Raw genomic sequence first — 13,412 nt, forward strand, 5'->3', positions numbered from 1 at the left:
GGGCAGAGAGACCGGAGAGGGTTAGAGATAAGCGGAGTGAATGGGCAAATGCCCTGCATCATACTGGGCACACAGGCGAACAGATCCAGTGTGATGCATAAACAGGAAGGCCGTGTATATTCGATGGTGATACAATGTTGGTGCTTAGTAGGCCCGGCTGCTCTTGTACAGAAACGACTGCACGGCATCATCCAGAAACAACAAGGAACTGGGCGTCCAGTGACAACTTGATCGTTATTGCCAGAGGATCTGACCAAGTGTAAAGATGTCTCGTTCAGTTCTATACGGGCCTCGGAACACCAGATCTAGAATATTGTGGTCAGCTCTGGTCTCTCCCCCATAGAATGTTTGTCCATGCTATAGAAGGTGTGCCACGAAACGTCCTCAGATGTACTCACTCCTGTGCTCACTGGATTGTCTTGTGAAAGTGTGTACATAAACGGAGCTTTACTCTATCCAGGGGAGAAGAACGGGGGGTGATCTCACTGCAGCCTATGCAGTTCTACTACTGCTTGGTGGGGTAGATGCAGGGAATATATTTGTCCTGTCTTGGGCGTCCGGGACCAGGGGTCGCAGTCTCGGAATTAGTGACTTGTTATTCGGAAAGCTTAATTCTTTCTGAAGAAGGGTCTCGACCCGAAACGTCACCCATTCCTTCTCTCCCGAGATGCTGCCTGACCTGCTGAGTTACTCCAGCATTTTGTGAATAAATCGATTTGTACCAGCATCTGCAGTTATTTTCTTAAGCTTAATTCTTATCTCAGCTTTCCCTTCCTCTTGGTTACGGATGTTGTGGGATTGACTGAAGGAAGTGAAACGTACTGATACTGAAAAAACGGGTTCTGGAAGATGCAGCGCGCTCCTTGCAGTTTAACCCTGGAAAGATTATTCGCCGAATCGTCCGTACTTCCCATTTCATGGAACGCCGGAATTATGCAATGGTTCGCCGGAGCAATGTCGATGTGGATTTTAGGGACTTCCAGGCGCCCCCTGATTTCCGGACTGACTCTCCCGCTACCCTTTAAAAGGTTGAGGGAGTGCAAGCTGCTCAGTCACCGGGCCCCAGCCAGCACTTCCATCCAAAGAAGCACCATGAAGGCAGCGCTCTGTGTCGTTGCCCTTGTAGGAGCCCTGGTGATCTGCACTTTCCAGAATGTTGCAGCCGCCCCGCGTAAGAGACTTTCCTTATTCCTAATATTCCGGCTTCTCCTGATCATGAACCGCGAGCTGCTCATTGCCGTTTTCCTCCGTCTGGCGGTGTCGTTGAATAGCTCCCATTACAATAATCTCCTCACTATTTGGAGGGAAGAATAGGGAACAATACAACTGCATCTGAGGGGGTGAGAGGTTAGCAGACGGGAAATTGTATTGATGGTGAGGGGGCTGAAATAGTTGGAGGAGGGGTTGGCCAACTAGTGTAAAACACGGAAACCTCCACAGAGCCGAGGGCAGCAATGCCCCCCCCCCCCCCCCCCCCTGCTGTGCATTTTGTGTAAACGTGAGGCAATACGGTAACCTGCGATGGAAAATGCTGAAAAATCCCTCAGTGTATAACGTTCTCCCTTCCTCCCTCTCTCCCAGCTGGTTCGATAACCCTGGAATGCTGTGAGACGTTTAAGACCACTCCTATTCGTCACCGGAGGCTTAAAAGTTACAGGGCAGCTCCCTGGTGCTCGACTCCCACTGTCATGTAAGTATTTAAATGTGTTGCTCCAAAGTGTGCTTGAACAAGTGGTGAGCGACTATTCGGTAATCACACCTGCTTGGTTTGCTTCAGATTCGTCAACCGGAGGAATATGAAGATTTGCACCAGAGCCGGCGAGAGATGGGTCAAAGTTGCAATGAACTATCTGGACAGGAAAAACAAGAAGGCATAGACGAGGTGAAAACTCTGCACTCCAACGGACAGCCAAGAATCGTTCGTGAAAGTCGGTTCCATCCCCTCAGGCTCACTGTTGTGGATGAAAGCGTCATTGGGTCCACATTCGGTCCACATCCTACAAAGGTCGGATTAGTGCCTGTTCATCGTTGTAAAATTGTAGATCATTGAGTTTTCACTCGTTCTCCTTGTAAACTAGACAGTATATCCTGCATATTGTGTTGATTTATTTGTAGTTCTGTATTTATTTTTTATTTGTCGAGTTGCTCAGTGTTAATAAACTTTGAACATGCTCTGGGCGATTAATGTGTGAGCTTTGATTTGCGTGACCGTACCTGCAAGGGTTCACGCTGTGGTCAGAGAATCGATGGGAGCGATCCTGCTTACGGGGGGCGGTGGGCATGCGGTCGGTGGAAGAAGAAGGGTCCGTATCATTCCTTTCAAAGATAGCGCGGAAAGGGAGGAAAGTTGTCCGGATAAGAAACCTGAGAAATGGATATAACCTCTGGTAATTTACATCTTATTTATGCTACGATAGTGCACTTGCTTCCTCAATCTTAACCGATCAGAGAAACTGCGGAGAGTTAAGACCCCACCACTGATCGCTAGGAAGGTAGTTGTTCATCCCAACTATTTTCTCAGCTCAATAATGTCACCTCTCAGCCTCCTACCACGGTGGCGCAGCTGGTGGAGCTGCTGCCTCACATTGCCAGAGACCCGGGTTCTATTCTGATTGTGTGCAGTTTGCACGTCCTCCTAGGACCGCTTGGATTTCCTCCAGATGCTCCGGTTTCCTCTCATATCCACAACACGTGCGCGTTGGTAGGTTAATTGTTCTCTGTAAATTGCCCCGAGTGTGTAGGAAAGGGATGAGTAAGTGGAATATCATTGAATTAGTGTGAACGGGTGGTCGACGCGGTGGGCAGACGGGACTGTTTCCTTGCTGTATCTCTCAACATATCTCTACAAAGGTGGTGAAAGTAGAGACGATTATCAACACTTACAGAGGGATCTTAAACGTGTGTCAAAAACAAAACAAAGGCTGAAAAGGAGGTTAACCAACCTGGGGAAAAAACACCTTTAACCTTGATTAAGACAGGAACTGGCAGGAAATGTGGAATTGAAACAAATCGACAGCGCCTGAAAATTGCCTACTGTTCAACAGCAAAGCTGGAAGGAGTGGTGGGTGGGCCGAGTAAAAGCCCGCGCTACGTTATCACTGGATGACTAATACGCGGATGTTGGGTACATAGATGAGTCAGACTGAGAAAGAAAAGAGAGTGAGAAGAGGGTGAAAAACAATAATAGGAGCAAGTCCGAACTAACGTTCAAACTGAATGGAGAATAAATAACCAATTAGCTCAGCTGGATGATCAAGCTGAAACCACAGAAACCACTGTCAGGATTATACTACCATAGAATTACAAGAAACAGGAGCCAGGATGAAACAGCCAGCTGGAGAGCTATTGTCTACCCAGAACACCCGGCTGTGGGCTGAGGATGCTGGCCAACTTGATTTACCCGAGACTGAAGTAAGACAAATGGCTGCCTTAAGTAAAGATACACTTGTGGCAGCAATACCTGTCGGTAATAGACACATAATCTCTGGTACTAGATCACTTAGACCCTGAGAGACTGCTACCCCATGGTCACAGATTGGGAATCAGAACCTCACTCCTGGCACACAGTTTGAGAAGCTATTTCTAGATTATGGTGCAAGGTTTCTCATATGGAGATGTTTATGTAGTTTTTTGAATGTCCGGAGGCTGAAAGATTTAGTGGCATGTGTAGCTGTCTGACAAGAAGAGGGCCCACCCCTCTGCTGAAATCTTGTTAGTTGTGCTTTAGGGAGGATTGTAATAGGCTGCTGTGCTTGGCAACTGGAGACGCTAAAAGGGGAATTGGTTAAAACTAAGGCAGCCAAATCTAGGACAAAAAAAGACTGAAAATAAAGGGAAAACGGGGCGAAACCAAAATAAGCAGGAGCTTACTCAGAAAGAGATGTTTTTGGAGCCTAGACAGAGATATATGAATTATCACTGGACATGGATGAGGTGCCAGATGACTGGAGAATGACTAATGTCGCTCCACTATTTAGGAAGAGTTTCAAATAAAACCCTGGGCACTACAGACCAGTGAGCCTACCATCTGTAGTAGACAAGTTACTGGAAAGCATACCGATGGATAAGATATATGTACATTTGGATAGACCGAGGCTAATTGGAGTGGTCAACAGTGGCTCGGCTGGTTGAGCGGTTGCCTGACAGCACGAGAGACCCTGGTTCGATCCTGACCTTGGGTGCTGTCTGTGTTAAGTTACTACATTCTCCCTGTGACTGTGTAGGTTTCCTCCGGGGACTATGGTTTCCTGTCACATCCCAAATATGCGTTTGTTTGTGGGTTAATTGGCCTCTGTAAATTGCCCCTAGCGTGTAAGAAGTGGATGGAAATGTGGGATAACATAAAATTAATGTGACAGACACAAAATGCTGGAGTAACTCAGCGGGACAGGCAGCATCTCTGAAGAGAAGGCATGGGTGACATTTCGGGTCGAGATCCTTCTTCAGACTGAACTACTATGATTGGACAGGAAAATAACTGCAGACGCTGGTACAAATCGAAAGTATCACAAAATGCTGGAGTAACTCAGCAGGTCAGGCAGCATCTCTGGAGAGAAGGAATGGGTGACGTTTCGGGTCGAGACCCTTCTTCAGAACTAACCAAGAAGGTTGACACGGGCAAGGCCGTGAACATTCTCTATGTGGACTACAGCAAGTCCTTTGATATGGCTCCGCATGATAGGCTGCTCTGGAAGGTAAGATTGCCGGACACATAATTGGCTTCGTTGATTGGAACAGGGGATGGCGGTGGAAGGACATTTTTCAAACTGGATGCCTTCAGTCTGAAGAAGGGTCTCGATCCGAAACGGCACCCATTCCTTCTCTCCAGAGATGCTATCTGACCCGCTGAGTTACTCCAGCATTTTGTGGTAACTAGTATGATTGGATGTTCAATGGTCAGCATTGACTCGGTGAACGAAAATGCCCTTTTCCATGCTGTATCACTAAACTAAACTAAACATGGTTTTGTATGGGATGATCGTATCTCATTAATTTGATTGATTTTTTTGAAGAACTAACCAAGAAGGTTGACACGGGCAAGGCCATGAACATTCTCTATATGGACAAAAGCAAGTCCTTTGATAAGGCTCCGCACGAAAGGCTGCTCTGGAAGATAAGATTGCCGGACACATAATTGGCTTCATTGAAGGAAGCAGAGGATGGCGGTGGAAGGTTATTTTTCAAACTGGAGGCCTGTGCTAATGGTGCTGGTGATTGGTGCCTGGCCCGTTGCTCTTTGTGGTTTATTTCATGATTTAGATGAGAATGTGCAAGGCATGATTAATAGTTTTGCAAATAACACTAAAGTAGGTGACAAGTGACACCCCTCCCTGAGTAAAATGCTTGGTGACAGGGGCAAGGAAAAGGTGAAAATGAAAAATGAATAGTCACACTCGCAGCATGGCAGAGAAATAGCAAGAAAGGGTTAGATTAGCTGCAGTGGAATGCGCACAGGATAGGGAATGTAAAAAGCCATGCATGAGAATGGTGGAAATGGTGTTGCCCACAGCCCCACGAGAGGATGGAGACAACATTGACGAGGGCAGTTTAGATTTTGAGGCGCATTGATGTGCTTATGATGAGGACTAAGGGTTTCTCACACCCTACGGCATGTAAAGAAACTAGCCACAGAACCAGCATCACTGATTAGCACAGTCAGAACGACAGGGACAGTTAATGGAAGTTTCTTGATGATGTTCAGTATTACCGTTGAGGGGGTGGCTGAACGTCTTGGGATGTACGACCATAGATAAATCTCCAGTGGGCAGATGCAGCAGGAGGGTATGTCGAACTCAAAGAAGGCGACGAGTTCCGTGTATTTTAGGTAGCAGTTCAAACTTCATCTGCGGCTGCATCATTGCAGACTACTCCAAACAAATTGTATTATCTTCGCCAGGGATAACAGCAAGATCTACAGGGAAAGATGCGAGTAATAACAAAAGAGTTGAATTCCGAAAATAAATGCTGCACGATTCTGAAACATATTGCCTTTTGGGAAGTCAAATGAGACAGGAGCTTAATAGTGAATGATAAGGCCATGGAGATTGTTGGAGTGCAGAAGGATCTTGGAGCTTAAAGTAGCGTCGTATGTTGGGGGTTGCGAAGAAATCTTTTGACATGCTACTTTCATAAGTCAGGGAAATTAGTATAGAAGTTGGGCGTTAAGTTACAAAACGTTGACGAGGCCCCACTTCGTGTATGGTGCTCAGTTTTGGTTATCTGCTGCAGTAGAGCTGCCATTATCTGTAAAGAATCCAAGAAATATATGTTTCTATGACTCGAGGGCCCGAGCTATAGGGAGAAGTTGGACATGTAAAACCTTTATTCCTTGGGTCACATGCTATACGATAGAATCCGGGTGCAGAGTGCCCGTGATTGACCATATCTAGCGCTAAGGCCTGCCCTGACGTGCTGATCCTGCCGTGAGACCAAACTGTAGTGTCCCTGACGGACAGAACGAATCCAGGGCTGATGATGGACAGTCTGTTTGAGAACTCCTCGTCAGAAGCACCTCAGCGACTCTTGATTGAGACAATCGGAGGAAGAGATTGTAGTCTGATCGATGTGTGATTCCACTGCAGCAGGTATTGCAGTGATCGGTGAACTGGTATCATGGTGATTTTGGAAGTGGTGTCACGATGGTGAGTTATCAGGTCTCACCGCGATCAATGAACTTGTCTCCGGATGATCGGTGAAGTGGTATCACCGTGATAAGTGAACTGGCGTCTTGAGACAAATGTTTAAGAATGTACCAAAAACAGAACAATGAAATTCTGCACCCGCACAACTGGTCTGTAAACACAATTCTCACCGATAAAAAAAGTTCAGTAGAATAAAAATAACAATATTAGTGCAAAAAAGCCAATATTTGTGCAACCAAATACCTGGTAGTTCATAGTGTGTGTGTGTGGTTTGTTGTGTTCAATTACCCGACGGCTGTTCGGAAGAAGCTGTTTCTGAACCTGGAGGTCACAATTTCAGATTCCTGCATCAGGTGAAGTGAAAGGGTGTCCAAGCTGGTCTGGTCCTTGGTAATGCTGGCTGCCGTTTGAGGCAGTGCCTCCTATGGATCCCTTCCAACGTGAGAAGTCAGTGCCTGTAATGGACTGGTGCATAGCCTTCGTTGCCTCAAGTGTGCATCTGGACACTTCTTAAATTCTGTCAATGATTCCGCTTTCATCACTGCATTCCACGTATCCACGTATTCACCCCTCTCTGGGTGAGAAAATATCCCCTTAGATCTCCTATAAATCTCATACTCCTTACCCTAGTCTATATCCTCTAGTTTTCTTCATCGTGGTATTGATGAAGTTTCCCGCAGTCTACATTATCTACTCCCTTCATTGTTTTATATAGTTCACTCATGTCCGCCCGCTCTCAACCTCGTCCATTCCAAATTAAAACGCAGTCATACAGCACAGATTCAGGTCTGTCGGCTGATCCTGTATTTAATGTCCCGACTGATGAAGGCTAGGGCCCCTCATGCCTTCTTAAACGCAGTAACCACATGAATTACCACTAAACTTCACATGTCATTTCTCAGCCCATTTCACCAACTCATCAATATCTTCCGTACTGAAAACTATTTTCCACACTGTCAACAGCTCGACCCAATCTTCATGTCATCTGCCAACTTAGTGATCATGCCTCTGATATACGTATCTAAATTATTTGCGCTTTTGTGTCCCAGCATAGAAACATAGAAACATAGAAAATAGGTGCAGGAGTAGGCCATTCGGCCCTTCGAGCCTGCACCGCCATTCAATATGATCATGGCTGATCATTCAACTCAGTATCCCGTACCTGCCTTCTCTCCATATCCCCTGGTCCCTTTAGCCACAAGGGACACATGTAACTCCCTCTTAAATATAGCCAATGAACTGGCATCAACTACCTTCTGTGGCAGAGAATTCGACAGATTCACCACTCTCTGTGTGAAAAAAAACGTTCTCATCTCGGTCCTAAAAGACTTCCCCCTTATCCTTAAACAGTGACCCCTTGTTCTGGACTTCCCCAACATCGGGAACAATCTTCCTGCATCTAGCCTGTCCAACCCCTGAAGAATTTTGTAAGTTTCTATAAGATTCCCCCCTCAATCTTCTAAATTCCAGCGAGTACAAGCCGAGTCTATCCAATGTTTCTTCATATGAAAGTCCTGCCATCCAAGGAATCGATCTGCTGAACCTTCTCTGTACTCCCTCTATGGCAAGAATATCTTTCCTCAGATTAGGAGACCAAAACTGTACGCAATACTCCAGGTGTGGTCTCACCAATGCCCTGTACAACTGCAGCAGAACCTCCCTGCTCCTATACTCAAATCCCCTCGCTATGAATGCCAACATACCATTCGCTTTCTTCACTGCCTGCTGCACCTGCATGCCTACTTTCAATGACTGGTGTACCACGACACCCAGGTCTCGTTGCATCTCCCCTTCTCCTAATCGGCCACCATTCAGGTAATAGTCTGCTTTCCTGTTCTTGCCACCAAAGTGGATAACCTCACATTTATCCACATTATACTGCATCTGCCATGCCTTTGCCCACTCACCTAACCTATCCAAGTCACGTTGCAGCCTCCTAGCATCCTCCTCACAGCTAACACTGCCCCCCAGCTTCGTGTCATCCGCAAACTTGGAGATGTTGCATTCAATTCCCTCGTCCAAATCATTAATATGTATTATAAATAGCTGGGGTCCCAGCACTGAGCCTTGCAGTACCCCACTAGTCACTGCCTGCCATTCTGAAAAGGAGCAGTTTATTCCTACTCTTTGCTTCCTGTCTGCCAGCCAGTTCTCTATCCACATCAATACTGAACCCACAATACCGTTTGCATACTAATCTCTTATGTGGGACCTTGTCGAAAGCCTTCTGGAAGTCCAGATATAACACATCCACTGGTTCTCCCTTATCCACTCTACTAGTTACATCCTCGAAAAATTCTATAAGATTCGTCAGACATGATTTACCTTTCATAAATCCATGCTGACTTTGTCCAATGATTTCACCACTTTCCAAATGTGCTGCTGTCCCATCTTTAATAACTGACTGTAGCATTTTCCCTACTACCGATGGTAGACGAACTGGTCTGTAATTCCCCGTTTTCTCTCTCCCTCCCTTTTTGAAAAGTGGGGGTGAATACGTGGAATGCAGTAATGAAAGCGGAATCATTGACAGAATTTAAGAAGTGTCCAGATGCACACTTGAGGCAACGAAGGCTATGCACCTCGTGCTGGAAAATAGGTCTATAACGGGTGATTGCCCATTGAACAGCGTGGACATGGTAGGCAGAGTGGCCTGTTTCCACATTGTGTGATGCTGTGTGCAATAAACCAGTGAGGTCTCTCCAACACCATCTGTAGATGTAGCAGGCAGGGCCGTCTTAACGCATGGGCCTGATGGGCACTTGCCCGGGGGCCCACGAGCATAGGGGCCCCATGCTGATCTGCGTGTGCTAAGTGACTTGCAATAATTAAATACTACATTAAAAATGTAGGTTCAATAAGTGCTTTTTTTCGCAACATTTTCGGTCCCTAAGTGTTTCTCACAGCGATCTGGAAGTGCTTTTCGCAACAATGTAGCACCCTAAGTATATCGCTAAGTGCTTTTCGGTAAGTGCTTTTCACCGGCACGGCAGGGGGGGGGCTGGTAGGGAAAGGGGGGTGGGGGAGAGTAACGGTAGGGGCCCCAGTACACTGCTTTGCCCGGGGGCCCATAATGCTGTAAAAACGGCCCTGGTAGCAGGACCTCTTTACTGTTGTACTCCATCCTCTTCCCAACATTATAGTCTTACTTCTAGTAGCCACAAACGCTCTGGTTTGCTTTTACGGACCCCCAGATCTCTCTCCATTTGCTCTTCCACTTATCTTTCCCCAATTATGCGCCTTTCACAAAGTTCAGCGGGTTCACAATGATCCAATTGTGATCTTCTTTCTTGGAAAACTAGGAAGCAGTTTCCCCTTTCACCAGCACCACTCTAACATTGAAAATCTGACGTTAAGGAGAAAATGTTGCAACCACTTCCTCTAACCGTCCATTTTATCAATTAGTCAGCACACAGTTTAGCTTTGCTAAATGAAAATTATATGTTATAGATCTGGAAATTTTGAGTGAGAAGAACCAAATATGGGTAAATAGGATTAGTCCAGATGTGGAACCATAGTCGGCATGGGCGAATTGGGCTGAAGGGTTCGTTTCCATGCTGTATAACTCCATGGCCATATGACCATAACAATATGTTTAGCCTATAGTCAGAAAATCGAGGATAGCGTTTGTTACGTAATGTTACAGTTGATCGAGACTTTGGTGAGGCTGCACATTTTTTAACAAATGAAGCTTGTTTACAGGCACTGAGTGGTAAACTTTTCATACAGAGGTTGGTAAGTGCATGGAACAAGCTGCCATATGACAGGCAAGTGCAATAACAACATTTACAATAGTCCAGGAATTTATTGGAGGGATATGGGCCAGGGGCAGGCAAATGGGATGAATTTGAATGGGGCATGTTGGGTGGCATGAATCTACGTTGACAAATACTAACCCCAGTTTCAGAATGTTGAGCTGTAATTAATGCTTAGGCGGTGGAGAGCGTTCAAGTTCCTGGACGCGTCTCTCTGAAATCTGTCATGGACCTAGCATACTGATGCAATCATAAAGAGAGCCCACTAATAACGGCACAAGAGATGGGGTGATGGTAAGGGGACGGTGTTTGAACCAACGGGGAAGACTCCACACGGTTCTATGGAACCACACTGTCCCTTGCTGAACACTACTGCCAGGAAGGGAAAATGGGTTCACGCCAATTAGCTGAGATATTGTAAACCTTAGAAATTGCAGTGAGAGCGAGAGTGTGCCTGGGTCCTGGACTTTCTCACTGCCAGGCCCCAAGTGGTCAGGATGGCGGAACACACATCCAGCTCCCTCACCCTGAACATAGGATCCCCCCAGGGCTGCGTCCTTAGCCCCCTACTGTACTCCCTGTACACACATGACTGTGGGGCCAGGTTCACCTCAAACTCCATCATCAAGTTTGCTGATGACACTGTGGTGGTGGGCCGGATCTCCAACAACGATGAGAACGCCTACCGGGAGGAGGTGGCTGATCTGGCACTCTGGTGTCAGGACAATAGCCTCCTCTTGAATGTCACTAAAACAAAGGAGCTGATTGTGGACTTCAGAAGGGCTAAACATCCAAGGACGTACACGCCATTGGAGATAAATGGGTCTATTGTGGATAGGGTGAGCAGTTTTAAATACTTGGTAGTCCGCATCGCAGAGCATCTGACGTGGGCAACGCACATTGCCGCACTGGTGGGTAAGGCTAAGCAGCGCCTTTACCACCTTAGACAACTGAGGAAATTCAGAGTGTCTCTGAGGATCCTTCATTACTTCTACTCTGGGGCTGTAGAGAGCATCCTGTCCGGCAACATTACAGTCTGGTTTGGGAACAGCTCTGCCCAGGACAGGATGGCCCTGCAGAGAGTAGTGCGTTCGGCAGAACGCACCATGGGAACTACACTCGTCCCCCTGCAGGACCTATACATCAGGAGGTGCAGATCCAGAGCAAGCAAGATCATGAGGGACCCCTGCCACCCCAGTAACGGACTGTTCCAGATGCTACGATCAGGCAAACGCCTCCGCTGTCACGCTGTGAAAACGGAGAGGATGAGACGGAGCTTCTTCCCACAGGCCATCAGGATTGTCAACTTTTATAACCCCAGAGACTAAATTTTTGTCGACATTAATAGTAACTTATTAACTTTATTTATATGCTGTAACTGTAATTCTTTTTGTGCACAACCCGCAAGCATTGCCACTTTCATTTCACTGCACATCGTGTATGTGTATGTGACAAATAAATTTGACTTGACTTGACTTGACTTGACTTGAGAGCGCGTGACACCTGGTGAACAGTGTCCTAGACTCTCACAGTACGGAAACATGCATTTCAGCCCATCTCATTCATGGCAACCAAGATGTGTACAAAAGGCCCCAGAATCTACTATAGGGAAGGGACTCTGGAAATTGAGGCTCTGGTCAAGAGTTAGAAGGGGGCACGGGGCAGGTATAAGCAACTGGGTCGAGTGTATTCCTGGAGGAGCTTTGGGAACTAAGGAACAAGCTAAAACAGAAAATCAAGCGGGCAAAATGAGACCGGAGATAGCTTTGGCAGATGGCATTAAGGATAATAGCGGGGAGTGGCACTGATAGCTCCCACTGGGTTCTGAGGGAATTACAACTCCGACAATGGGGAGTGGTTCGTGATTAGTACAGGGTTATGTCAAGGGTTATGGTGAAGGGGCAGGAAAGTGGGTTTGTAAGGGAGAGATGGATCAGCCATGACGGAATGGCGGAGTGGACTTGATGGGCCGAATGGCCTAATTCTGCTCCTATCACTTATGACCTTATGAGTGGGTGAGACTGATAATGTGGATAGAAAAACTGAGTAAATGTTTCAGCTCAAGGAGCATTGACGAGAACTGTGGAGTGCCTAATGAGGTGGTGTCCACCAGAGTGGAAGGGAAGTCAAATTCAGATATAACTTCGCCGGGATGGTCCAAGGTCGGGGGCAGAGAGACCGGAGAGGGTTAGAGATAAGCGGAGTGAATGGGCAAATGCCCTGCATCATACTGGGCACACAGGCGAACAGATCCAGTGTGATGCATAAACAGGAAGGCCGTGTATATTCGATGGTGATACAATGTTGGTGCTTAATAGGCCCCGCTGCTCTTGTACAGAAACCACTGCACGGCATCATCCAGAAACAACAAGGAACTGGGCGTCCAGTGACAACTTGATCGTTATTGCCAGAGGATCTGACCAAGTGTAAAGATGTCTCGTTCAGTTCTATACGGGCCTCGGAACACCACATCTAGAATATTGTGGTCAGCTCTGGTCTCTCCCCCATAGAATGTTTGTCCATGCTATAGAAGGTGTGCCACGAAACGTCCTCAGATGTACTCACTCCTGTGCTCACTGGATTGTCTTGTGAAAGTGTGTACATAAACGGGGCTTTACTCTATCCAGGGGAGAAGAACGGGGGGTGATCTCACTGCAGCCTATGCAGTTCTACTACTGCTTGGTGGGGTAGATGCAGGGAATATATTTGTCCTGTCTTGGGCGTCCGGGACCAGGGATCGCAGTCTCGGAATTAGTGACTTGTTATTCGGAAAGCTTAATTCTTTCTGAAGAAGGGTCTCGACCCGAAACGTCACCCATTCCTTTTCTCCCGAGATGCTGCCTGACCTGCTGAGTTACTCCAGCATGTTGTGAATAAATCGATTTGTACCAGCATCTGCAGTTATTTTCTTAAGCTTAATTCTTATCTCAGCTTTCCCTTCCTCTTGGTTACGGATGTTGTGGGATTGACTGAAGGAAGTGAAACGTACTGATACTGAAAAAACGGGTTCTGGAAG

General features: G+C 46.7%; 1 protein-coding gene across 1 annotated transcript; it reads left to right on the plus strand.

The window, feature by feature from the left end:
* Positions 1-849: 849 nt before the first annotated feature.
* On the plus strand, positions 850-1,969 carry LOC144594824 (eotaxin-like). Its single transcript, XM_078401727.1, has 3 exons — positions 850-1,171; positions 1,582-1,690; positions 1,778-1,969. The coding sequence occupies exons 1-3, from the start codon at positions 850-852 to the stop codon at positions 1,875-1,877; spliced, it is 531 nt and encodes a 176-aa protein (XP_078257853.1). The 3' UTR covers positions 1,878-1,969.
* Positions 1,970-13,412: the final 11,443 nt, after the last annotated feature.

The sequence above is a fragment of the Rhinoraja longicauda genome, chromosome 6 (genome assembly GCF_053455715.1).
Source record: "Rhinoraja longicauda isolate Sanriku21f chromosome 6, sRhiLon1.1, whole genome shotgun sequence".
NCBI lineage: Eukaryota > Metazoa > Chordata > Chondrichthyes > Rajiformes > Arhynchobatidae > Rhinoraja > Rhinoraja longicauda.

Coding starts and splice junctions, on each gene's coding strand:
- LOC144594824 (XM_078401727.1), top strand. CDS start 850: ATGCAGCGCGCTCCTTGCAGTTTAACCCTGGAAAGATTATTCGCCGAA. Junction 1,172..1,581: donor GAATGTTGCAGCCGCCCCGC/GTAAGAGACTTT, acceptor CCTCTCTCCCAG/CTGGTTCGATAACCCTGGAA. Junction 1,691..1,777: donor TGCTCGACTCCCACTGTCAT/GTAAGTATTTAA, acceptor GGTTTGCTTCAG/ATTCGTCAACCGGAGGAATA.